The following is a 27,131-nucleotide window of genomic DNA, read 5'->3' on the forward strand; positions in this document are numbered from 1 at the left end:
AAGAGTTAAAAAAAATAATAACTAAAAATCAACATATTCTGGTTTTCCTGACTGGTCAAAGACATAAACTCCAAATGCGCACACATTCTGGAAGTAGCTAAGACCTTGTCAACTCACAGAGAAAATGACTGCAGTAACAGGGTCCGTGGGAGCTATGCTGCCTAACAAAAGCAACACAGCATGTATGTACAGAGCAGCTTTGCTACAATCCCCAAAGTCCTCAATCAGTGTAACTGAACAACAAAACCCTGCTTATGAAACCATGAGAGCCAACACAGGCAGCGCTTGTTCTGCTGGCCACACCTACAGGAATTACTTTGTGGGGGGCAAGGAGGAGGAGGAGGAGGGGAGCTGCCTTGCACCGATGCTTGTGCATTTCATTTTGTAACACAGCACATGCCAGTGCCTGTTTCTTGGGTGCTGCCCAGTCACTGCTCACATAGAATGTGTCTGGGAGAAGCAAATTAGAGGTGTGCAATGGAAGGACAAAAGCAGGTAAACATTACCTCTTGATCCAGTTCAAGCTGAAACACATTGCCCTGGAAATTGCTCCTCAGCAATGGCCTGTTAAGTGGCACATTGCAAATAACTGCAAAGAATGATCTTTCTGATGATTCCTACAATACACAACAGAGACCAAATCCTGCCTTTGCCTCTTTTGCTGTAGAAGTATCCTGGCAACAGAGCCAGTGCTGATGTTTTATGTAAGGATTTCTGGGCTTCATCCTTTTCTGTTAGCTGTGTAGGAAAGGCAGTAAGCAGTAGAGCATTGCTGACAGATCCAATGTTATGAAGAATGGATGAGCAAGGCTCATAGAGCATCTGATGGCAATGGCCAGGGAGTAATGCTGCAGCCCTCTGGCAAGCCAACAGGGGAGTATGAGATCCACTCTCACCCCATATAGTTTCTTATGCAGTAGAAAGAAAAACTATATATAGAACCTGCAGTATGAAAATCCTTTTACAGTGCTTAGCAGATTAGGTAATGCATTTTTTGTTTCACATTAAGCTATACATTTAGAGCGCTTGCAATATTCCATTTTATCTTGTCATCCGTATGATTGTCACTACAGACTTCTACTTCAATGATTTGCTTCCGAATTTCTATGTACACCAAAAAGGATTCACAGACAGATATAAAAGTCTGTATTCTTTAATTTCCTACAGGAATAACAACAACAACATGCTTTCTTAAATGATATTTCAGAATAAAACTTATTAAGTACTGTAAAATGATGACTTGCTGAAACATTGAAGGGGAAGCTGATTACCTGCTTGTCAATACACTGGAGTGCTCTCACTCAGGACACAAGTCACTATCATGAACCCTGTTTTCTCTGTAGAACTGTGATCCAAGGGGTAAAACAACAGCTGTATCTTAGAACTAGACCTCTGAAACCCTCATCAGCTTTATGCAGGCTCTGGAACATTGCTGAAAAGGGTCCTTCCTGATAGCATTGCCAGCTAAGTTTCATTGGCACTGCCACAAATGATGACAACTTTACTCCTCCACAATATTGCCAAGATTTCATGACAATTTACAAAAGTTCACTTCATAATGTAGTGAACTCTCTTGCATCACCATTTGAGAACAAGGAGACCTGAAACACAGAGACTAGATTCATTTGACCAAATTACAGTTCTCTTGACTCCCTCTGTAGTCAATGGAGAGAAAAAGGCATTTGTGATTCATTTCCTAAACTAGAAATCTAAAATAGGTCACATGAACTGTATTCAGAAAGTAGGTGTTTTTCTCTTTGGTCTATAAAGATTCAGAGGGACTGGTTCAGAGTCAGATATCATTATGGAAGTTGAGGTAAGTGAGATGACTCCCCAAATGGAGGTTAAGTAATTTGTTTCAGGCTTAAGAGAAATCCTATTATTCAGGATTCCTGGCTTTCAGACTTGCAAGAACATCCTTACCTGAACAAGTATATTCTCACTGCAGAGGCAGGTAACTGGGGACTGTGAATAACAGAAATGCATTGCAAAGTAAGGAGAAACAGACCTGGTGTTACTGTCACATCATTTCCATTGACCACAGGTCTTTCTTCCTCCTCTTCCTCCGGTGGCTCAATACCTGTCTTCTCCATATTGCTCACAGACTTATTCCTTTTACGTTTGCCTTCAGCCCCGGGAGTCGCACCTGGGAGGATCTGATCTGTTACATTTAACAGCAGTGGAGCCGGTTCTGCTGGAGGCTTCGGGGTGCCGTAATAGTTGTCTGGAAAGAAAAGGAGTAACACATAAACTTGGAGAAATACATTTGCTGCTGCTTCTTCTTTTGTTTTAGATTAATGGGATTGCATGAGGTAGTACTTGGTTCATCAGATAATCCAAAGATTAGTTCAAAATGCTTTCATGAAGTTAAATATTCACCATTCATGAAATGCGAATTAAGTTTCTTGGTGACCAGTGATCAAATCACGCTCACAAACGTATACCGTATTCCTGGGTAACTTAACTTTCACCCAGACACATGACAAATGGGCAGCAGAGCAGAGCTGTTTTCTTATTTCAAACCATTCAGAAAAATTAGTTTTGTAACATGCCACAATACAGGAGTTTCTGAAGGATCAAAAGGACCATAAAAATGTTGGCTATTCACTGTCATATCACCTCCCTCCTTCCCCAGTTCTTTCACGTGCTTAGAAGGTAAATAACAGTTCAATTGAGAGATTTGCAGTTTTCAGTAACACTTGCACTATCTCATTTTTCATATTTGTCAAAATTCTTGCTATTCATGAGCTCCAGATTTGTAATAGGTAATGCTAATATATTTTCAAAGAAAATCAAAACTTTATGCTTTAGGGCTTAAAATTATCTCTAAGTACTAAGGAATTCTGAGAAGACTTAAGGTGGCTGAGAGATTACCCTCTATTTGTCTGTCATTTTTGGCAACCTCCTCTTTTGAATCATCTGCTTTCAGTCAGAAGGGTTACTAGACAAGGTAGACCATGGTCTCATCTATTGATATTTGCCCATTTGCATTTCTAGTTATAGCTGGTCTCAAAACTGCTTTTCTACTGATACCTGAAAGCTGTCATCAAAAACATGGTGAAAAAATTAAATTAATAATAAAAAAAAAATCAAGTCCTTTCTAGAACCAAAAATAAAGAGTAATATAAGACATAAAGATAGAAGCATGCTTTTATTGAGTTATCTTTTTTCATTTGCAAGGTGGGCAGTGAACATCTTGCCTTACAAGTAGATTTTCAGCAATTAGGACAGAAAACTAAAAATACCATCCAGCTCTGAAAAACTTTTCCAAAGAAAAAAGCATCTGTGCAAAGCAGTGTTCAAGACCAGGTTGGATGAAGCCTTGGGTGATATGGTTTAGTGTGAGGTGTCCCTGCCCATGGCAGGGGGGTTGGAACTAGATCATCTTAAGGTCCTTTCCAAACCTAACTATTCTATGATATTAAACTGCTGAAGATATTTTAGACTGTATTACCACTTTTTAAATTCTAATTGCACAATTTATGGTTTCTGTGAGACCAAATAATAGTAGCAACTGGCAAAAATAATTCTAACCACATACGAGTAGGACACTAAATAAAGATGTTATATTTGCACAGTAAAGCATTGTAAGATGTATTTTGTAGGCAGAGTAAAAATTATTACTGGTACTATTATGTCTGTGTGTTTCCAATGATTTACAATGTTCAGCCATACAACCACCTCAATACAGGTAAGTAATTGAGCAGCCTTGCAACTACAGAATACTCTGGGAAGTTTTCACAGCGGTTTAGCAAAATAATATTTGTACCAGGCGTTTCTGTAATTGTAATACACTAGAGAAGTTTACTGTGTTCAGTGGCCCTCATACTCACTCTGGGCTTAGGGATGACAGAATGAAAACTGACTTGATGCTTTTTTTCGTTTGATGACATGGCATCAGGTTTGACACAGAGCCCCAATGCCATTAGGGCAAGGAGTAGTGCCTTTGCATGGCTGTCTGCGACCACAGTCCCACAGTCTGCAGGAAGTCTCTGTGACTCCCAGGGTTAAAGCAGGGAAGCAGGATCTGGGGTCTAAGATGGGGAGGGAAATGTGCAGTGATCCACTTGCAAAACTATACCTCCAAAGTATGTTGAAATCAGATCTGGTCACAGTCAAATTTCTAAGCTGTGCTAGTGCAGGGCATTTTGAGAGTACCTGAAAACCAGCATCCCTCATGGCAGTGCTCAGTTGGAAGTCTACTTTTGTATCTCCTTAACAGCATGTTACCTTTGCTGGTGAGATTGTATGACTGAAATATTACATGTTTTTTAAAAATAGGATTCCTCAATTAAAAAAATTCCTCCCTGACATAAGCCATTTTATCATCTGAAAATTCCAAAGTGCCAGAGATGCCTTAAACTCCATGAATCATATGAAGTATGCACTGATTTCCACTGATTGCATAAATATCAGCACACAAATCTCAGGTTTATAGGACTAGTGTGATACAAACTGTGAAATTAAAAGTGGCTTTTTTTCCCATGTTCTTAGTTTTGCCATTGTCACACATATTGAGTGCAGTAGTAATTAGCAGTAATGCTAATACTCTGCATAGTAGATAAGATGTTTCAAATGAAGGATATGCTCATTCTATTTTTGGATGTTAAACACTTTTTCACTTCGACTGACTGTATGCATTAGTGGGAGACAGAGACAAATGTCATAACAAAAAAAACCCACCTATGAACATCACATATATAAAAATACAAGAAATAAAAATGCACATTTAAGATTAGGAGCCAAAGAGGGTTTAACTCTTTCAGTCTCAAACTGAAAAGGCAGTATAATTTCCATCTATTGCCATCCAACATAACATGTTTTGTGCTTTATGATCCAGTAACCACTGATTCAGAAATGAATTTTGAATTATTTGTTGCTATCTAGCTATCTAGCCAGCCTCAGTTCAAATAGATGTATAAGCAGTGCAAATAAAAATAAGAAACTGGCTCACAGATGCTGACACAATCAATGCATCATAAAAATGATGAAAATACAGTTTCAAAGGAAAAAAATATACAGGATGAGACTCCTAGCTGTTTCAATGAAGGAGCAATGTGCCATTAAAGAAATACTAGAATCAATGTAAACTGTATCTTCTATCAAAAGGAGTTTCTCAGTGACTTGAAATTCCTTGCCTAAGCCTCAGAGCTTAGAGCTAATGGAAGACTCTCTCATAAAACCTCAGCAATTGTCATACTTAGGGATAATGCAAAGACTGAATGTTTAAACACCATAACTTTTGTTGTAATGATGTTTGGAAAAGCTCTAATAAAAACAGCTCTTTTTCATCTTGCTTGAGCAAAGGACAGGGTTGGTTCAAATGTTACTGTTGAAACACTAATCATAAGGTACTGAAATTCAGCTTCCTGTAGGTAGAAAAAGCACTCTGAATAATTCATTTTAACTGTGCTTAATTTAAAAATAATTAAAAAAGGACTTAATAAAAACAAAGCTTACTAAAAGAAAACATAAGTCCAATGCTTGTTGGTAGTCAAAAACCCAGCAGTTAAGAGCTTTGAAAAAAAAGAACGGAGAACAAACGAGAAAACACCTTTATAGCACTATACAAAATTCCCTTTTGTATACTGCCTGCTGTTCTGGTACTTGCCTCTCAACAATTACATGGGAGAACTAAAGAAGGACAATTAAAGCCTGGAACTGCTTACATTGATTTGGAGTTTCCAGGTTGGAAATGGGACAACTGAAGGGGGATATGGCAGATATGTATAAAACCAGGAAAACCCTGGGAAAGTGCCTAGAAAATAAATGAATGGATGCTTGGCTTCTCACTACATGAGAACAAGAGGATGCCCAATGAAATTAGCAGGTTTAATGCAAGCAAAAGGAGTAGGTTTTCGTTCACGCAGTATAAGACAGTAATAGCATTCATTGTCAGATACTGCCAGTATCATTAATACAGTCAAAAAGCAATTATACAATAACATGGAATGAAAAAAAGATGAAAGCCTTTTAAATGTAAAGGCACAGATTATGAATCAAGAGTTCCATACAATACAGATGGTTAGAGCACAGAATGTATCCCCTCATGCTTTCCCTGTTCTATTTTTTGCCTTAAATCTACCAAGGGGCAGTAGCAGAGGCAGAATACAGAGCTATATTTCCCCTTGGTTTGACTCAGTGCTGCCACTCTTTTACTCAGGTGCCTCCTTGTTGTACTTAAAAATGAATGCATACTCCTCTGCCACCCCAGCACAAAGTCAAGAGGTCAGTTTAAGCCAGCAGGGCTTAAGCTAAACTCTTTGTGCTGGACCTGACTAAAAGCCTTCATGCAGACAGGGAGGGCAGAATGAGTATTTAATTGCAGAAAACCCACCACTGCTTAATCCATCTTGCTGCTGTGCCTGTTTGCCTCAGTACTTCCAGGCTGTTTCTGAGTGCAGCTGAACACTGGTCTAACCTAGCCTGTTTGACTGCTGCAGAAACAGCTTGGAAGCCATAGCACGCTTACAATTACCAACTACTCCTTGCCACCTCTAACCTGTATGAAAAGGTCTACTTGATTCTGCATGTAGAGAGTCAGAAAACATTACTCGGAAGGTTAGCCCTGATGGCAAAGACCAGAGCAGGAAGTCAGAGAGTCAGAAGAAGCAGAAAAGGAGAAAATGAGGACAAAGCAGGTATTTTTTTTTCCTTAACCTGAGCTCACCTATGTCAGAAAGTGGTAGATCCTAACTTGCTTCCTGAGAAAAGGTAAGCCTTATGGAATTAAAAATGACAAAGCATTTGGGTGGTAATAAACAAGCAAACGATGTTGAAATGATAATGAAACTCAGATTGACTGATGGACACTATACTGATGTGCTCAACATCCAGTAATCCCCATTACCAGATACAGTTATAAATGTGTCTCCCACAATGTGCTCCACTTTGTGCTACATCGCAGGGACTGACTTTCCTCTTCCGGCCTTTCCAAGTACCTTCACCACCAGCTCCCCCAGCCTCTCTACCCTTCTGTGAGGAAAGAGTCAAAAATGCCATATGGAGCAGACATCTCCACTCACATAGAAGGGAGAGGAAAGGCTTTTTGCTGGGTCTCTATCCCTGGCTGTGGAGTGGACATATTCCCTTAACTCTGGCATCACCAGATAGTGGAGGAAGGAGGTTATAACTGGGAAAGTCCCTGACTCCTGAAGCTCCACTGATCATATCTAAGAAGTGAAAAAGTCTAGTTTAAAAATATAAGTATTATGAAGAGTTAAAAGTGGTGCTGAGGAATTGGGTAATTACAGTAAAAATGAACAATCAGACAGAAAACAAGAGGTGTGCCAAGCCAAAATCTTTCAACAAGAATACTTCCAACTATGGTGTGACTCAGATTCTGAGCACAGAATGAGCACACGTTCCTTTTCACACTTATTTTTAGAGTGGAGGAAACAATACCCAGCTAGCTATGAATAAACCCCTACTTCTGCTTATTCAGCACCCTCATTTAGATTGATCTGTCTGTACTGTTTATATAACTTTGAATTGCTTAAGTATCAGTCAAAATCGTGTGAGTCAGCCACAACTCTAGAAAATGAAAAACAAACCTTATTTTTCAGTTATTTGAGAAATAACTGCAGATGTGATGACGAATGATAGATTTCTACATATTGTTTTTGTGGTCACTCAGTACTGATAATAAATTAAGGGGAAAGTGCACTGTAGTTAATTACTGTCAGGATAGAAGAGTTACATTTGATATTTTAAAGGATTGCAATGGAATGCAAAAGTTTAGGTAGGCAGAAATCAGCTTAATTTTTAATTAAAATAATGAAGTTAATAAATGTGAATATTTTATTATTTGATTCAAAGATGATAGCTGCATTTCTTTATGAATTAGAGGCCTATCACATCAAGAAGTATCTCTTAATAATCTATGTCTGTTTATACTCAATGTCCAGATTGTGATCAATGACAAGTGCTGTCACTCAGGGGACTGTACTGGGACCAGTTAAATATCTTCATCAGTGACAGACAGTGGGATCAAGTGCACCCTCAGCAAGTCTGAAGATGACACCAAGCTGAGTGGTGTGGTTGACAAGCCTGAAGGATGTGATGCTATTCAGAGGGACATGGATAAGCTCAAGAAGTGGAGCTATGTGAACCTCATGAGATTCAACAAGGCCAAGTGAAAAGCCCTGCAACTGGGCTGGTACAACCCACAGTATCAATAATAGGCTGGGAGGTGAAGGGATTGAGAGCAGCCTGCAGAGAACCACTTGGGGGTGTTGGTGGATGAAAACCTGGACATCAGCCAGCAATATGTACTTACAGACCAGAAACCAACCGTGTCCTGGGCTGTACCACAAGAAGCGTGATCAGCGGGTCAAGGGAGGTGATTGTCCCCCTCTGCTCTGCTCTTGTGAAACCCCACTTGCAGTCCTAGGCCCCTGACACAAGAGGGATGTGGACCTGCTTGAGTGAGTCCAGAGGATGGACACACAGATGATCAGACACAAGGAAGAAATTTTTTACAATGAGGTGGTAAAGCACTGAAACAAGTTGCCCAGAGAGGTGGTAGATGTCTCATCCCTGGAAACATTCAAGGTCAGGCTGGATGAGACTCTGAGCAAGCTGATCTACTCGAAGTTATCCTAACCTTAACCTTGTCATGGTTTAACCCCAGCCATCAGGTATCACTCAGCAACATGCTCATTTTTGCTGTCCTGCTGGGGTGGGGAGGAAAATCAGAAAAAAGGTAAAACCCCACGGGCTGAGATAAGAACAGTTTAATAACAGAAATAAAGTAAAATGTAATAATAATGATAGTAATAACAACATCAACAATAATAATAATTTAAAAAGAGGAATAAACCAATCAAACAAAACCCCCTAAACAATGTAAAGTACAATTGCTCACCACCAACTGACCCCATCCTCAAGTAGAGATCAGTGCCTCCTTGCCAGCTCCTCTCAGTTTATGTGCTGGGAATGACATGCTGTGGTATGGAATACTCCTTCAGCTAGTTTGGGTCAGGTATCCTGTCTCTGCTCCTTCCTCACTGGCAAAGCATGAGACTGAAAAGTCCTTGATCAGGGTAAGTGTTACTGAGCAGCAACTAAACCATCAAGTGTTACCAGCATTGTTCTCAGACTGAAACCAAACCACAGAACTGCAACAGCTACTAGGAAGAAAATTAACTCTATCCTGACCAAAACCAGGACAATGACCTTTAAAAGTCCCTTCCAACCCAAACTATTCTATGATTCTATTCTATGATTCTATTCTCTAACAAATGTGCCTGAACATCATCTACATGTCTGGAAGACAGCAGGACAGAAGGCCTGCATTTTTAGTATTGCTTTTGGTAGTCCCAGGACACTGGCAGTAAAATCAATTGGGTAAGATCATGTGTGTTTGAAACTCTCAAACTTTGCATTAAATTTTCATGCTAACATAGCCCAAATGGATGGGTCACAGACAGCTTCTTTGAAGATTTTCATATTGTGGGCAATGGATGTTGAAGATAGGAATGATTCCCAAATGCAGCCACCATGGACCTCCTAAACTTTGTGTAGACCTCCAGAAGCCAACCATGTGGCATTACCATACTCTCATTTTACAGTGCTGTCAGATCCACACATCAGATTCACAGACTTCTGAGGAAGTATATCCACTCAATTGGCATCTTCCTGTGAAAGTATTTTTATAACACTTCTGATCACCTGTACATGTCATTTAGAGAACCCTTCTGTATGTCATGAAACATGTTCTGCAGTACAAATACATAAGTACAGAATATTTTTAAACTAAAAGAGCTCTCTCAAAATTCTTACAATCATCTTGTGAAACTTCCAAAGAGGAAAACAGTACATAGACATTGTTAAAATATAATTAGTGTTGTATTTTAACTAAATTCAAGACAATTACCACCTCCTTAAGGGAGCCTAGCAAACTTCTTTTCACCCACTCACCCTGAGTGAGTAATTTATTTTGACTGGTGACTATACTATAATTAGGGCTTTTTTAATCATTGCTGTAAGGTTGGGTGAGTAGATTCTGTTCTTGGGTTCATACATTTTCATGATGGTTTTGCAATGCTGCTTGATGGATCAAAGTTATAGAACTCTTAGCATGGTGCCAAAGAAGTGGAATTTTAAAATGAAGCCTGCTAAAGCCTTTAGATTTTAGATTTATGTTGGTATTATTTTTACTCTTGTGTCATTGGATGGCAGAAGCCAGGAAAGGTCATAGTTCATGCTTTTCAGAATTTAGGGGAAAACAGTTATTAAGTATAGATTTGCAATTATGTTTTTCAACAACAGCTCTTTTTTTTCTATTGTGTTCTCAGGAAGATTTACAAGCAAAGTTCTATTTTTACTAAGATCTTTGCTGCTACTTTTAGCTTCTTTACTTTTAGCCAGAGACTGAAGCTCCCAGAGAAGTCTTAACCCTTCTTTTAATAACCGAGCCTTTGAATCCTGATTGATCAGTCCTCTGTGCCTCACTGGTACATTAATGTCTGAATTAGAAATACAAATTAAAATTTATTTACTTTGGGAGTGCTGTCAGAATGAGTTACACATGATACACAGAACTAATTCCATACTTGTTGGATATACCAATCTCCAGGGCTACATGTTATAAAATCTGGTTTTCTCCCTTGCTATTTTCCAAGTATACTGGGCCATACTATACTATGGCTAAAGCTACTCAAAAGGACTATTTTCCGGAGATCTCAGGGCTCTGCTGCAACAGAGGTGTCACAGTTATTGCCCATGCAGCCCCAACAAACACTTGAGCACTTCCTGGTAGGGGCTGTCCAGATGCTTCCCAGATGCAGGCAGGTTTTTGATTCCTTGTGGTGCTGTGACTCTTCCTCAGACAGAATTCTCATTCGGGTTGGTCTCTGCAGCTTCTGCTAAGAGGCATTAGGCGGATGTGCTAAGTTCTGTGTCAACTAATGACATTTTAATAACTGGCTTCAGGATTGTCTATTCATCTACATTAAAATTAAATCACTAATTATAACTGTGGATTTTTGCCCAAGAGAGTTCTGGTCCCCAGTGAGTGCCACAGCAGAAGAAGTTTCTGAATTCACAAATACAGGAATGGAGAGAGATGGGCTGTCAAACCTCCCAACATGATAGACCCATGATAGACCTGCTCTTTTCTTTCTATGGACCCTGACTGTCCCTAGTAAAAATCTCCATTTTTTTTTCCAGACAGACTAGGAGAGACTGTGAAAGTGAGGATATATGACTTTGATTTGATTTCCTGATTGGCATTTTTCAAGATAAGTATCAAATCAAGTTTTGTAACCTTAAGGTACTGATAGAGTGTATTGGATCTACGTAAGTGATGACCTAAAAATATTCTGATTTTCAGAAATTTTGAAGACAACAAAATTAAGGCATACAAAGTTAATTCTTGTTTAAGAAAATATGTTTTCCTCTAAGATGTAACTTCATTCTCTAATGTATTTACTTCATTCTTTAGTGTATTTCAGAGAGTTCAGACTCCTAAGTATTTTTCATCCCTGTTTCCATAGTTCCATCTCACATAGATACTTGCTCTTTTAACTGAAGCATTTTTTTTCTTTCTTTTTTTTAAGTACTAGGTAGTTTTATCCTATAAATATTCTGCATTCCTTAGATTTTGTTAATTAATCTTTTAGCTATTTGCAGTGGCCCATCTAGAAATTGGCACGTATGCAAGATTAACCCCTAAAATCCTGTGTAAAAGTACAAGATGCAAGTCAAAAGAACATTTTCACCTTTACAGAACCTGACACTGCCTGAAATCTTTTTATCATCCCTTTAATTCCCACCAAGAACAAACCATGTGGACAGATACAACCCTCTTGATCCCTAAATCACTCACAGCTGGGAAATAACAGTTCTCCTGTCAGACCTGGGAATCCCAGGGGTAGAAGGTGTAAATACATTTCAGGTAAAGTAACTATAAACCATCCCACGTTAAGTCCAGGTGCAGGTGGCTACGGAGACAGAACTGTCTTGCTTTTAGACTCCTCAAAGATTAAAGTCCTGACCTTATTTCTCACAAATATTCTTCAAGTTTGTGTTTCTCTCTGAGCAGCAGAACAAATCAATTTTAGATAATGGCCTGGAAGAGAGATGTCTGCTTATCAGATGCAGCAGTGTGCTGCACAGTCTACACATCATCACAGATATCCCAACCACCAGCAAATATGAAGTGACTTTCAACTTCCAAGTTCTGCTGAGCACACTGTACCAGAAATGAAAAATCTAGATAGGTCCTTTAAAAGGCTATCCTTACTTATTTAAGGAAAATCATGGACAAAGGGACAGAAATTAATAATTAATATGAAAGGGCATTCAGACTTCAAAAGAAAAAATCACAGAGGTATGAATGCACTATACTGGAATGAGACTATGCAACAATACAGCTTGATAAATACATATTTTATAGTATTTCACAAATTTTAAGGCAATTCTGTCATCTGACCTTATCTTCTAAAAAGCAGTAGTACAATCTGAAACCTTTACTTTCCCATAAAAGAGGCACAGTTCCATTCCTAAACAGTATATTCTTTGCTGCAGCTAAGCAGAGATACCGAGATACTTCTTGCCACAGCACATACATATCTTTTTTTTTTTATGAGCTGGCTGTTGTCTGCATTCAGCTCTTGCATTCAGCACTTGTTATTGTATCTGACCCCTAAATAATATGAGGGAGTAGGTTTTTAACTCATTTCACTTTTGCTGCTTAGATAGAATTTAGTTGTCTAGTTTAAAGCAACCAGCTCTCTACCCATCTTCCCCAGGTAGTGATCTTAGGTGGGAAGAATTGACCTCTGGAAGTGCATGTGTCTTTCAAGATGACCCTACAAGAAGAAACCTTTTAGATGACTAATGATAGATGAAACGATTAAAAGCTTTAATAACCAAGGTCCCAACACACTGAATCATGCTATTGCTTTCTGCCATCCTTTAAAGATTTAGGCTTAAAAAAATACGCGATTGCCTACTTCACTTAAACTATGATTTTATATAATTTATACACTATTGCTAAGGCTCTTGTAGAAGTAAAATTTCTTTGTCATATTAGAGAACAGCTTGCAGCAGAATCCCTCCCTTTTGACAGTAGTGCCTACATAGTTTTACACCTTTACAAATGGTCCAGAAAGAAAAGATGAGAAAAGACTAAAAGCATTTCTAGAAGAAAAAATTATCTAATTTAGTCTGGGACACATAAATGGATGTTTCTGAGGCTTCAGAAGGACTGAAATAAAGGAAAAAAATCTAAGTGTATGGGAAGGCATTACATTAGATAAAAATTATCATTGATAAATATCAGGCAACCATCAGGTTGTAAAACGAGTATCCTTTCTAGACAGATACTGGCATTACTGCAGACAGATCACTCTACACTAGCAGCTTCCTTCTGCTAAATAATAAACAAAGGTAGAACTGTAAATTGGAAGGCAGATTATGGAAGGAACAGAATGATATGTAATGTAAATCTTCAATACTGCGTTTAAAAACTTTATTGCGTACAGTACTGCCCCAAACTCTTTTAACAAAAATAAAAAATTGCAGAAATATAGCATGTTCTGAAAAAAGCAAATCAAAATATAAACTTCCTATAATAAAAATAAAATCCATTTCAGTTGTCCAAACCAAATGTATTTATTACAGAACCATAAAATCACAGAATGGTTTGGATTGGAAGAGACCTTAAAGCTCATCCAGTTCCAACCCCTCTGTCACAGGCAGGGACACCTTCCACTAGACCAGGCTGCTCCAAGCCCCATCCAACCTGGCCTTGAACACTGCCAGCTATGAGGCAGCCACAGCTTCTCTGGGCACCCTGTGCCAGCGCCTCACCGCCTTCATAGTGAAGAGCTTCTTCCTAATATCTAATTTAGATCTACCTTCTTCCAGTTTAAAGCCATCACCACTTGTGCTGTCACTACTTGCTTTTCTAAAAATGTAATCTTCATGTAATAAGGGGGTAAAAAGGAAGGCATATGATAAAAGTAAATAAATACAAAAGTTATGTAAAATTAAATATGTGAGACTGAAGGCCAGTGAGAGGAAGCACCTGCATTCAAAATGAATTAAGCTGTAGAACTTCTGAAGTTTACTCAAAAATATGCATTGTAGAGGTCTTACAGTCCTAAGAATGTCTGATCTGTCTTTTGCATGAGACAAGATGCTGGATGGATGTCCCCACCCTTGTTTTGATCAGTGCTCTGTTTCCTTTTTTCCATAGGAGTTTAGGTGTATTTTAAAAGCTGCATTTATAGACACTTTATACAACTTCACGTTGGCATTTTCTCTGTGTTATAGTTGGAAACCTGTCATCTCCAACTTCCTTGACAACCTCAAGAAGGCACTCTAGACTGTTAATTTAATCTGACATTTCTTCAAACCTGTTTTTTTGAGGAAAAAAAAAAAAAGATCCCTGTAGTCAATCAGGTTTTGTATTCATTTATTCCAAGCTGCTACCAGAGAAGTTATCTTGCCAGCTGGAGAGGTATATAGGGAATCCTTGCCTTATGTGTCTAAAAAGGCATCTCCAGATTGTCCTGGATAGTCATCTTTCACAACATGAATAAATTAGATGTTCCCTATTGGTTCTTTCCTTAAGGAGATGTTAGAATAAATAAAAATACTTCTTAGAGACTCACGGTAATTCCAGGTAAAGAAAACAGAGGAAGTAACTTCCAAAATAACCCTGAGAAAAACGATACAAATTCTATATTCATCAACAGATTATTATTTTGCAACACTGATGTGAATAATAAGGGATTTTTAAGGAAATTTGATATTATAAATCCTAAATACTAAGCAAAACCAAAACATTCAGCGGAGACTCTGTGTTACCATTTTCCCTTAAAGCCAGTTTGATTTCTCTTTCTAATGTGGTATTTTTTTAATCAATTGCTATCTACCACCTTGGTCCCGACACAACAGAGATACGGATTTTTACTTTTCTTATGGGAGTTTTAATCCATAACTTTATTACCAGTGGGTTCTTCTGCTATAACAAGGAATTTTAGCTTGTCCAGAGGTCAGTTATCACAAGAAGATGCATGATGAGGCAATGCACAGTCCTAAAAACCTGTCCTAAAAAACACAACCCACCTGTCAGGTAACACAACCCTCAGCCAGGAGGAAAAATCAGGTTTAAAAATTAATTGATTTTGAGTTATTCTGAAAAAAAAATCAGATTAGAAACAAACTAATGATATTGGAAATGATGTAATCGATATTTTCTAGGGTGAGTTTAGCACATGTTAGCAGAAGAACAGAGTAGGAAAAGAGTCACTAGCAAAATTAACTTGGCCACACTTAATGAATCTTCTGGCTCCTAAACTACATAATCAGGCCTCTTCTGACTTGTTCTTATTCAGGCCACATAAATCAAGAGCTTCACAGTGTCATTCTTCCAAAAGAAAGAGTGGAGGGTCATCTTTGTCCAGGGTTGCTTTCTGGGAGTGCAAAGTGAGACATTAAATATACCCTGACATCCCACTGCCATGGGATTGAGTGTGCCCTCAGCAAGTTTGCTGATGACACCAAGCTGTGTGGTTCTGTTGATACACTGGAGGGAAGGAATGCCATCCAGAGGGACCTTGACATGCTTGTGAGGTGGGCTGATGCCAACCTCATGAAGTTTAACCATGCCAAGTGCAAGGTCCTACACCTGGGTCAGAGCAATCCCAGGCACAGCTACAGGCTGGGCAAGAAGAAATACAGAGCAACCCTGCGGAGAAGGACTCTGGGGTGTTGTTCAATGAGAAAATGAACATGAGCCAGCTTCAGTGTGCACTTACAGCCCAGAAAGCCAACCGAATTCTGGGCTACATCAAAAGGAGCGTGACCAGCAGGTCAAAGGAGGTGATCCTGACCCTCTACTCTGCTCTTGTCAGACCTTACCTGGAGTATTGTGTGCAGTTCTGGTGTCCTCAACATAAAAAGGACATGGAACTGCTGGAACAAGTCCAGAGGAGGGCCACGAGGATGATCAGGGGACTGGAGCACCTCCTGTATGAAGACAGGCTGAGAAAGCTGGGGCTGTTCAGCCTGGAGAAGAGAAGGCTGCATGGAGACCTCAGAGCAGCCTTACAGTTATCTGAAGGGGGCCTACAGGGATGCTGGTGAGGGACTCTTCATTAGGGACTGTAGTGATAGGACAACAGGTAATGGGTTCAAACAGGTGAAGTTTAGATTGGATATAAGGAAGAAGTTCTTTACTGTGAGGGTGGTGAGGCACTGGAATGGGTTGCCCAGGGAAGTTGTGAATGCTCCATCCTTGGCGGTGTTTAAGACCAGGTTGGATGAAGCCTTGGGTGCTATGGTTTAGTGTGAGGTGTCCCTGCCCATGGGAGGGGGGTTGGAACTAGATGATCTTAAGGTCCTTTCCAACCCAAAGTATTCTATGATTCTATGAGGCTACCAAAAAACTGGCCATGAAGCTCTCAAGTAAGTGTCAGCACCACCATAAAAGCCTGTGAATAATGCATCCAACTGGTATTCTTTAAACATGGATAGGACTGCTGTGGAAGTGTGTTGGATATAGGCGCTTCCTACTCATTTCTCAATTATGACTGATTTGAAGCACAAGTAAAAACTTCGGTCCCAAGGTTGTGGAGGTCTCTGCATGCACTGAACAGGAGAAATGCAGCTACTGTCAGTGCTGAGTTAGTTGAGTGTTATCATAGAATCATAGAATCAGCTAGGTTGGAAAAGACTTTTAAGATCACTGAGTCCAACCTTTACCCCAGCACTGCCAAGTCCACCACTAAACCATGTCACTAAGCGCCTTATCTACATGTTTTTTGAGCCTTCCAGGGAGGGTGACTCCACCACTTCCCTTGGCAGCCTGTTCCAATGCTTGATCACCCTCTTGGTGAAGAATTTTTTCCTAATATCTAATCTAAACCTCCCCTGGTGCAAGTTGAGGCCATTTCCTCTTGTCTTTGGGAGAAGAGACAGACCTCCACCTCACTACAACCTTCTTTCAGGCAGTTGTAGAGAGTGATAAGGTGCCCTGAGACTTCTCTTCTCCAGAATAAACAGCCCCATGTCCCCCAGTTGCTCCTCATCACACTTGTGCTCCAGACCCTGCACCAGCTTCATTGCCCTTCTCTGGACCTGTTCCAGCACCTCAATGTCTCTCTTGTAGTGAGGGGCCCAGAACTGAACACAGGATTCAGGTTCAGCCTCACCAGTGCCCAGTACAGGGGGATGGTCACTGCCCAGGCACTGCTGGTCACACTGGTGCTGATACAGGCCAGGATGCTCTTGGCCTTCTTGCCCACCTAGCACAAGCTGGCTCATGTTTAGTGGCTGTCAACAGACGCCCAGCACCCTGGGCAGCTTTCCAGCCACTCCCCCCATGCCTGTAGCATTGCCTGGAGGATTTCTTCCCTACTTTAACACCCATCTTGCACTCTGTACATGGCCAGATTAGTAGTATTGGTCTTTTGCCCTACAATTGTTGTGACTCAAGTGCAGGATTTGGGACTGAGCCTTGTTGATCTTCATACCATTGGCCACAGCTCATTCATCCAGATTGTTCAGATCCTTCTGCAGAGCCTTCCTACCCTCAAGCAGACCAACACTCCCACCCAACTTGGTGTCATCTGTAAATATACTGAGGGTGCACTAGATCCCCTAATCTAGTTCTATCAGTGAAGATATTAAACAATATTGGCCCTGAGGGACACCACTAGTGACCAGTCACCAACTATTATAACCCTAACCCTAGCCCAATGGTCCAAATTTTGTCTTTAATAAAAAAAGATACAGCACAAATTAAATTTACAGCAGTGAGGGCTGTAGACGCAGCTGATCAACAGCAGAATTGTTAGAATTGTTAGCAGATGAACAGAGCTTTCACTTTGTCTCTCTAAGATGACATCTGATAATTGCCTGAAGGCAGACTAATAACTAAAAACACAGGTAGAGTAAATGAATAGTTATTCAGTAGATTGTCTTTTTAAATATTTTCAACTGGAAAAAGAAAAAAGAATTAAAAAAAGCAATAGCTGCAAAATCTGGGCTTTTTTCTTCTCTGTCAAGGACAGCCAAATATCTTTGATGTGTGGTCTGCACAGTCATTACAGATTGAAGCCAACATGCTCAACTGTCCAAGTGTTTCTTATCTCTCTCTTTCTCATTGACACACTGTGTTGCCCGAGGCTACTTTTTGTTGGCTGTCCTTGTTTTGCCTGCCTGCTTTATTTCTGATCCTAAAATCCTGTTCTGGGGTAAAAAGACTTTTCTACTTTGTCATGGATACCTCTTGACTTTGTCCTGTGAGCCAGTGAAAGCCACAAAGGGAATTAGATGCAGAAACATGTCCCCATGTGGTTTTATCTCTTGAACAGTGCATGTGACAAATATTCTCTGGTAATGCAAAGTGCTGGTCAGGTCCTAAGGAAAGGCTAGAGGGTTAATCTCCAGTCAACACTGCTCTATGAAAACAAACCAGTTTTGTGTTTAGGTAAAGTATGCATCTGTGAAGGAAGGAATCTTCCAATGTGTAATAATACAGTGCTTTTAAGATTCATACAATTATTCATGTTTCCCCTGTGAAATAAAAAAGTCATAATCTCAAATTCTAAGTGTATGAAATTGCCCAATGTTTTAATTCTAGCAAAACCTTTACAGAAGACCTGCATTTTCCAGGACCTTTATTCCATTATAGATATCAAAGATCAGCATAAATAAAACACTTCCAGAAAGGTTAATGGATTTACTGTGTTATGAAGCAAATGCAAAGATCAACCATTTAAAAATGAAACAAAGGGGTTTTTTGGGTGATCCTTGAATGATTACATGTGACAGGACTCACCATATTTACCCTTGTAAATGGCAACTAATTTCTTTTTAATTTTTATTCTGGAAAGAAAATGATTGGGAAGAGTCACAAAGTAATAACAATCTTGAACACTTATGCAACACTTCACATTTCAAACTGCTTCAGAAATATAAACCAATTAAGCTGTCGTTATGATTTATGCTAAGGGAGACAAGAAATATATAAACAAAGTCAAACAGAGACGCAGGGCTCCAAACTACAGTTCTATGAATTACAAATCACAGAAACAGCTTAGGGATGTAGAGCACAGGGAACTGGGCTAATCCTGGAAACCAGAAGATAAGACCAGGGAGAAGACTGAGTAATAGCTAATACCTTATTACCTAGTAACTTGTGAACAGTCACGTCTTTCTATATGCAACAGAGAACACTTAAGTACACCACTTGGCTAAACAAGCATTGCCAGCTGTGCTGCTCATCACTGCAAACAACTATCGTTTATTAGCTCATTAATGACTTTCGTGAGATACCTGATTTACTGTTCAATCACCCCTACCAGATCTGTCTAAACTGATAACCAAAGGGCAAATAAAATCAGTACCTACACCAGACCACTAGATGATTTAAAGAGGAATATCCATGGTAGTGGTTCCTTTTAAAAGCACATTGTTAACATCAGAAGCATAAATGTTAATTAGCGTAATGGCTTCATTCAGCAGTTTCTTTTCTACAAGGCCATTTGGATCAGAAACCAGCTCTTCTGTTTGAAAGGGCAAGTTCTTTTTAATTAGGACAGCTACTCCATTGGCACTAGTAATAAATGAGAGAAGATATAAAGGTCTCACCCACCAGGATTTCCCATTTTTTGTTTCCATATAGCATTCAGTATTTCAGAAAAAAAACAGTTTTATTCAGGAAAAAAACACCAAACTCCCCCAAGTCCTCATTCCTTTAATTTTAATGTAGGTATTTTGCAAACATTTATTGCAGTCCAGATATTCTTGTATGGTCATTTTTGAGATAAATTCTCCTCCCTGCATGCTTGAGTGAGCAGAGCAGTAGCTTTAGGTCATTGCTATTCCATTGGATTATCCCCCTAAGGCAGGGGTCTGTGCCAGAGTGAGACTAGTTAAGACAAAGCTTCAAAGGCTATTTAATTTCAAGCCTTCTCTGCTTTTGTGTATCTCTCACCCTTCAATCACGCTCTGACCCTGTCAATGCACAAGCATGCAACTGGGAGAGGACGGACTGCTCTTAGCAACGGTAATGCCAATGCCTTGCCTACTGCTGACCTGAGCTTCAAAGCAAAGGGGCTCTGAATTGAACCTGGAGAAATCAGAACATGAACAGACAGAAGTAGCAAAAAATGTGCGGGCTGAGGAGAAAGAGTCAGGAACTCACAACTACACTGGAAAGGCAGGAAACCTCATCATTCTTGCTTAGACTGGAAAAGCCTTATGAGGTTTCAAAAGGTCATTGCCAGTTTCCCCTCTTAGAAGTTGGGATACTTTATGACAGAGAAGTTTGGGTTCTTATGAATTCAGTTCCTAGTGATATTTCTTAACCCAATTTTTTTAACTGCTGGGCATCTGTACGTACTGGGCATAGGCAGTCACTGTTACTGGTACCAAAGGGTGGTCTTGAGTCATCACTTAGGTAAAGGTGTTTGACAAGCAGTGATGGGACAAGAAAGGATGTTCTCACCAAGGCATAAGATGAGATGCCTATAAAGATACTGCTTTTGATTCATACCTGTGACTTTGGGGTAAAAGGCAAATAATACCCTATATTTCATAGCTAAGGCACTCATGATGCTGCAGTTACCCAGTTACCACACATGTCAGAGCAGCAGGATGCAAAGGCTGATCTTGATACTCTTACAGGCTTTGAAGTACCATATTGCTGCAGGTCCTGAGACTCACAGGTACAGGTCACACTCCTGTCCATGAAAGAGCAAAGGATGAGGACTAGACATGATTGGGATTAGACACAGGAGTCAGTCTTCAGCTAGTTAATAGGTATGAATTCCTTCCAGACTCTAGTGCTGGTCTATGAGATTGTGGGCAAATTAGGTGTGCAAAATCATGGTGTATAGTCTTCTACAGAAAGTAACAACTATCAGACAAGAATACTTTATGGAGCAACTTATACCTCCTGTTAGCATCAGAAAGGACAACTGCTTATGGAGCCGGATGTGTGTATCTGTATATATATATGTTTACACAAACACATATAGTAGTAATATCATGCTTAGGCAAGATTTCTCATGCAATGACATGAAAGAGAGTTTTGAAAGCACTGCTTAGCTTGTCCCTAACTTGGTCACCATAAGGCATCAGCGTGAATAGACAGAGGCCCTTGAAGAACAATTTATTTGAGCCACACCAACAACCCTTTGTAAGAAAAAACACAGCAAGGAACTCCCTGACATAGATCCAGAACAGCATTGTTGAAATTGGTATCTTTAATCCTATTAATGACAACAAAGCTGAGTTCTTAATTTCTAAAACCAGTATGTTCCTTGTTCATACTTATGGCCAGTGAATACTTGATCAGACTTGTCTGTACTCGAACCAATTATGGCAGGGCAAAATTTCAAAACTAATCACTTGTTATGAACTGTGCAAAATTCTGTTCCTTTCTAAAAAGCTTTGATGGCATGTGGCCAGTTGTTACAGCTGAATGTCACGCAGCATGTCTAAACAGCAAAGTTTACAGAATTAAAGATTTGCCAGGTTGAATCTACTACAAGCACCAGTGTAATGACAAGGTGATGCAGACATTGCCCCTGCTAGGGCACTATGTATATTCTAAGCAAAATTTATAGCAGATCAAAGGAATATGTAGTTGCTACTGTAAAATAAGTCAGTGGTGTAAGCCCTGCTGTTAATGGTTCAGTGTCAGAAGATCAAAGGTGACAGGCATGGAGAATGCACAGGAATGAGATCGTCAGACAGAAAGCAAGGTCAGATGATTACTGAGCAAAGAAGAACTTACAGAATTACTGTCAGTTCCGATTTTTAAGCTGGATGTCTCACATTAAAAGTGTTGTTCAGAATGATTGCAAAAGTTGCTGCTGCGTGCCATTAGTTAAAGTGCTGTGTTAGCATATACTTCATCAGTGCCTCTCTACTACAAAGTTTTTGTTTTCTTTGGAAATGCCGGATTTCTATGTACATTTTTTTGCAGAAGAACAGAATTCACTGCTTCTACAGATGTCATTGTCACTATATTCACTAGCCTTGCTGAGCAAGACCTATTTTTGTTTAAAGTTCCCAAAAATAGCTTTTAGACTGCAGTAGGTTTGCAAGTTTAGAACAAAATCCAAGGCCAGTGTAGTTGTACCTGACCTCCATTCCTCATCATTGCCCCACTACTGGAACATCATCCTCACTAGTATTTCACATGAGTGTTTCTAGCTGGTTTTGTCTGCAGCAGACCAGAGGGCTGTCAAGTACACACTGCGCTACTGGCAGATAAACGGAACTGGGGGAAAGAGAGGGGTGGGAGAACACGACAACGAGTAGCCAAGGTGTCCAGTTCTCTCCCAGGACAGCTGGTGCAGGGGAGGATGTGTGTCAATGCCCCTGCAAAGGAGTGAAATCCAGCTGTCATACACTGTCTCCACACATACTCACATAATTAATTCAACTCTGTGCACAATAAAGGATGCAAATGTATTTTAACCCATTCATTCTTTTTTTTTTTTGTCTCTAGCATTACCTTAATATCCAACCCTTTTGTGTTGTTTCTCTAAAGTTCTTTCAGTTTCTTGAAAGCCTGGATTGAATACAGTAATTTCAGGTTAGTTGTCAAAAATGCTTTCTAAATGCAAACCTAAATGTCCTTTAGATGACTGTTAAACGAAGAATGATGCACATTGAGTGCGCTGGAGAAGTGACTAGCTGTCCAGAAACCTGAATGGTAGTAAGTATATGTAAACTTTATTGGTTAGACGTAATAGCAAAAAATCAGGACTGCTTGATTCTGCCAGAATCTCCTGTAATGTGAATGAAGTTTGGGACAGGTAACTTGACTGCTCATATGTCAGTCTCTGTGTTCACTAAACAGCCAGACTGTTTATCGGAGACCAAGACTTAAAATAGAATTAACTGGTGAAACAGTGGTTAGAGATCCTTGGACAAAATCCATTCTGAGATCTTATTTGAAGAAACTGAAGTACGGATTGCCATGAATGTGGATGTTTCTCTCACCCAAGTGACACAGTTTATAAATTGCCATGCTGATTAATCACTTGACTGTATTTTTGTAGGAAAAATGCATATACCTAATTCCTTTTAAAAATACTTTCCCTTGGATTTAGATTTTTGCATAAGAACTTTCTTCATGGAAGTTTATGAGCTAAATGTAACTTATCTGCTACCAGTGTAGATGTCAGTCACCAACTGAATAGCAAGTTAAACACACTAATAGCCGCATATTATTTTTCCTTTTGCTTATCTCTCCAGACATAATATTATATTATATAAAACAAAACAGTTACTGTGCAGAACTGTTTTTTAGGAGGAAAGCTAGAAAGCATTTGTCATTCAGCTGATAACATTTTAATTTCATTGAAAAAATTTGAACTGAAAACTTTTTTCTTAAGGAACAGAAAAGTAGTCAAATGTGAATTGTTTTAGCAGACCTATCCCTAAAATTTCACATACTCTCATCCTGATATTTTTAACTTGGATTACAACTTTTTAGCAAATGCATTATGAAAGAAGCATTTTGCCTATGCATGCTTTGCAACTTAGAGTTGTTTCCTGTGCACACTACAAATCTTTATTTAAGAAAAACTCCAAAACATTAGTACTTATTTAAGCTGACAGAAAATGAAGCAATTTCCTGGGCAATGATGCTTTTCACAGAGTGGAAAGGGGCAGGAAGGACATGAGAAAAAACAGAGGGAGTTTTTCACTGGATGAAGAGGTCAATGCATCGCTCAGCTCCAGTCTATCAGACACCTCTGGCACTGCTATTGTGTTGGGAAGGTGCAGCACTGACAATGCCAAATACCTCTGGCATTATAAAAGCAGAGAGTGCTCCAGTGTTCTTTGGGATGTACTATGTAGCTTTTAAATGGACATTTTACATTTATAGACTAAACAGACGGTGTGTCCTTTTGGGACAGCCCTATTATGCAGTTGCTAAGCAGCCAAAATCTCACATACACATGGCCTATGTGCTGCTGTGCCTGCATCAGATCTGGGTGTAAACGCACCTGCATGGCTCCTGGCACACAGCAGAGCCCCCAGAATCTGGCTGTGGTGCAGTCGGACATGCCTGCAGCCCACCTTCTGGCAATACGAGCCTCTGACTATACTCAGGGTAGCTCTTCATGTTCAAAACTGCCTGTCCCATAGTGTTATACTGGTGGCAGTACACTGGGAATGCCAAATGTATTAGATGGCCCCATCTGCTGTGGACACAGAGGATACCAGAAATAGATTTCGCTCATGATGCTGTGCCACAGCACTGCCCCAGGCAAGTCACAACTTCCAACCTGCAGTTGGAGAGAAAAAGGTCTCCTGCCACAGGAGGACTCCAGCTCTGACCCCATCCAGGCTGTTGGCATTTGCCACTGTTGGGGATGTACCAACACAATGAAACAGTCCTGGGAGCAGGGTTCTACAGGAGCCACTGCAACCTGAAACAAACCATCTCTCTTCTTCCCTATAGGAATCTTATTAATTGGCATCTATTAATCTTAGTAATTCCCTATAGGAATCTTATTAATCATATTCAGGTTCTCAGACTGCGAAACAGCATGGTACCTTCGTGGACACATCCTTCTATGAAATTCCCTCAATTAACTTCCATTTGAATTGTTGCCTGTCAAAGTCCAATTTTAGTTTTTAAAATTTCATACTGGATAGCCCTGGGTATCTCATTAATTTCTTTCACTGCTAAAAGCATGTACTCCATGTCTAACCTGAACACGTTCATGTTTCAGCCAGGGGATCATGTTATATTTTGACTGTGAGACTGAAGAGCTATTTATTACCCGGTATCTGTTTTTACAAACACTGCAGAAGTACTTGCAAAGTGTGACAAAGTCACAGCTTTATTTTGCTAAGCCAAACATGCAGGTCTGAGTATCCCCCATTAATCATATTTCCAGTCCTTTAATATTACTTATGATCTCTTCTCCAACTTGTCATCTTCCTGCCTGAACTGCGTGCACCACAACTGGACAGAGACAGAAAGGAGAGCTTCAGTAAGCTTCATGCATAAAAGTCATGTAAACTTCCAGGTCCTACTGGCCTAGTCCTTCAGTCTACAGTCATATTACAGCTTTGCCCTAATGCCAGAGCATGAAATCTCTCAGTTAATGTGGTTTGCTATGCCCTTATACCTTTTAACTGCCACCAATTACGAGAAAACAATCATGATGTGTACAAATATGCCCCAGACTAATCATTCCTTTATAAAAAAATAAATTATGTTTACAACCTGCTATCATTTATTTAGATCATTTAATGCAGGGGTCTCTGAATCGGTCATCTGTCATTTTAACAGCCACTCTCCACTCAGTAAAACATCTGTTTACGGATGTTTGGATTTTAGTTTTTAAGACTGTGTAGTGTATGATTCAGCTAAACACATATTAAAATCACACTGAAAGCATTGAAAGTTATGGCCTTTGCCTATGAGAAAACCACATTTTTTTATATGCTCTTTTATATCTACTGATAAGAAAGATGTCTGTGGGGCTGTGTTGCGCAGAAGGAGCTGTGAGAGTAAAATAAATTAAGCTTAAGAGTGACAAGCTAACACAGACAAATAAATATTTGAAATATTTTGATTCCTAAGAAGTCATGAGAAACCTTCAGAGGGGTGGATGTATTCAAGTTTACATAATAGAAAGACACATGTCAAAACCTTAGAAAACAATTATCTGTGTATATATATATATATAAAAAAGCATGAATTCTGTCCTGATATTGACAGCAACAGCATAACAAGCTACTGGAGCAAAAATGGTACGTGCATGATACTAGCTACCTCTACAGTTTTGTAACTAAGAATAAATGATAACCAACATATTGAACGCATCATCGACCTCTGAAACACTGTAACCTTGGCCAAGAAAGCACAAATTGCCACTAATCTGACTTTTAACTGATGTAAATAGAATTCTTTACACTCACTTTAATTATCTCTTTTCAAATGCTTAAGTATCTAGTATATTCTGCATTATAGAAACTAGGTACTTTGGCTCCTAGTTAGGCTCCCAAAGTAATTATCTGTTTATCATCTATGATTTATTGAAATAAATATTTTAATTAAAATATTTATAAAATATTTATATGCTTGTAAAACATATAAGACATTATATGCAACCAGGTTTCATTCATGCAGTTGTAGACCCATCCAGTGATAACGTACTTGGATATTTGGTTATAGGCAATAGTATTTGCTGTAGTAGAAGAAAGATGGGAAACAGGTATTTAATCTGCTTGGTCTGCTGCAAGCTATGCAGGTGAACAGTTTTTATCTGTTTAATGTGACTTGTTAATGAAGACACCTTCATAGATTATGCTAAAAACATGCTTTGTCAATGATATATTAATAAATGTAGCTGAAAAACTACTTTTCACAAAATGACTGAAAAAGCCTCAGTGGGGAATTTGTCTTAGACTCTAACCTGATACTTGTTCATGAAAAACTGGCTTCCACTTCTCACATTTATTTTGAGTGGGCAACATAATGAAGAAATACAAGGAGATAAAAACCAGTGTGCAGACAGCAAGCCTTGATGTTAGGAACGTATTTGGTTTTATTTTGGAATAACTGCAATACTCACTTGCTCTAAGAAGTTTTATGCTGTTTATTGTTTCAAAGGATTTCACAAAATGTGTTATTTATTTAGTACCATTCATCTTCCAGGTGCTTTAATATCTACAGCATCACAAATGAGAGACAGAAAAAAACTCATAGTATTACCGAGTTTAGCCCCTAACAGTACAGAGTTTTTCTTTCATTGCAGTTATGGTGCTTTTCTGAGTCTATTTTAAATATAATTAAAAGTATAAAACCAATCTTAATTCACCCCTTTTTGTACCCAGTTGTCCCAAAGGAAAGTAAAGTATACAGTTAAGATAAATTCTGTTGAGAAAGAAGTCAGAATCTAAAAAAACATCATTTGAAAAGACCACTTTACACATTATTTATCCAGCCACTGGCTGAATATCCAAATTTTTCATAGTAAGAAGTGGGGGATGTTGCAACTCAAAAGCGTTGCACTGAAAGTGACAAAACCATTCAGGTTGCTTTGCTGAAGTGGTTCTTTGTTGTCAGTTTCCCCCCTTAAAGAATGAAGCAAAAATGCTACTTTTAGTATAATTTTACTGATGCT

General features: G+C 39.2%; 1 protein-coding gene across 2 annotated transcripts in view; it reads right to left on the bottom strand.

Annotated features, from left to right (window-relative positions):
* The window catches only part of MAGI2 (membrane associated guanylate kinase, WW and PDZ domain containing 2), a 724,927-nt gene that overhangs the window by 246,158 nt on the left and 451,638 nt on the right, over positions 1 to 27,131 (bottom strand). For both annotated transcript variants that reach the window (XM_034063203.1, XM_034063202.1), the window contains exon 4: positions 2,009 to 2,224. In XM_034063203.1, coding sequence (XP_033919094.1) covers positions 2,009 to 2,224 — 216 coding nt within the window. The remainder of the gene's footprint in view (positions 1 to 2,008; positions 2,225 to 27,131) is intronic.

The sequence above is a fragment of the Melopsittacus undulatus genome, chromosome 5 (assembly GCF_012275295.1).
Source record: "Melopsittacus undulatus isolate bMelUnd1 chromosome 5, bMelUnd1.mat.Z, whole genome shotgun sequence".
NCBI lineage: Eukaryota > Metazoa > Chordata > Aves > Psittaciformes > Psittaculidae > Melopsittacus > Melopsittacus undulatus.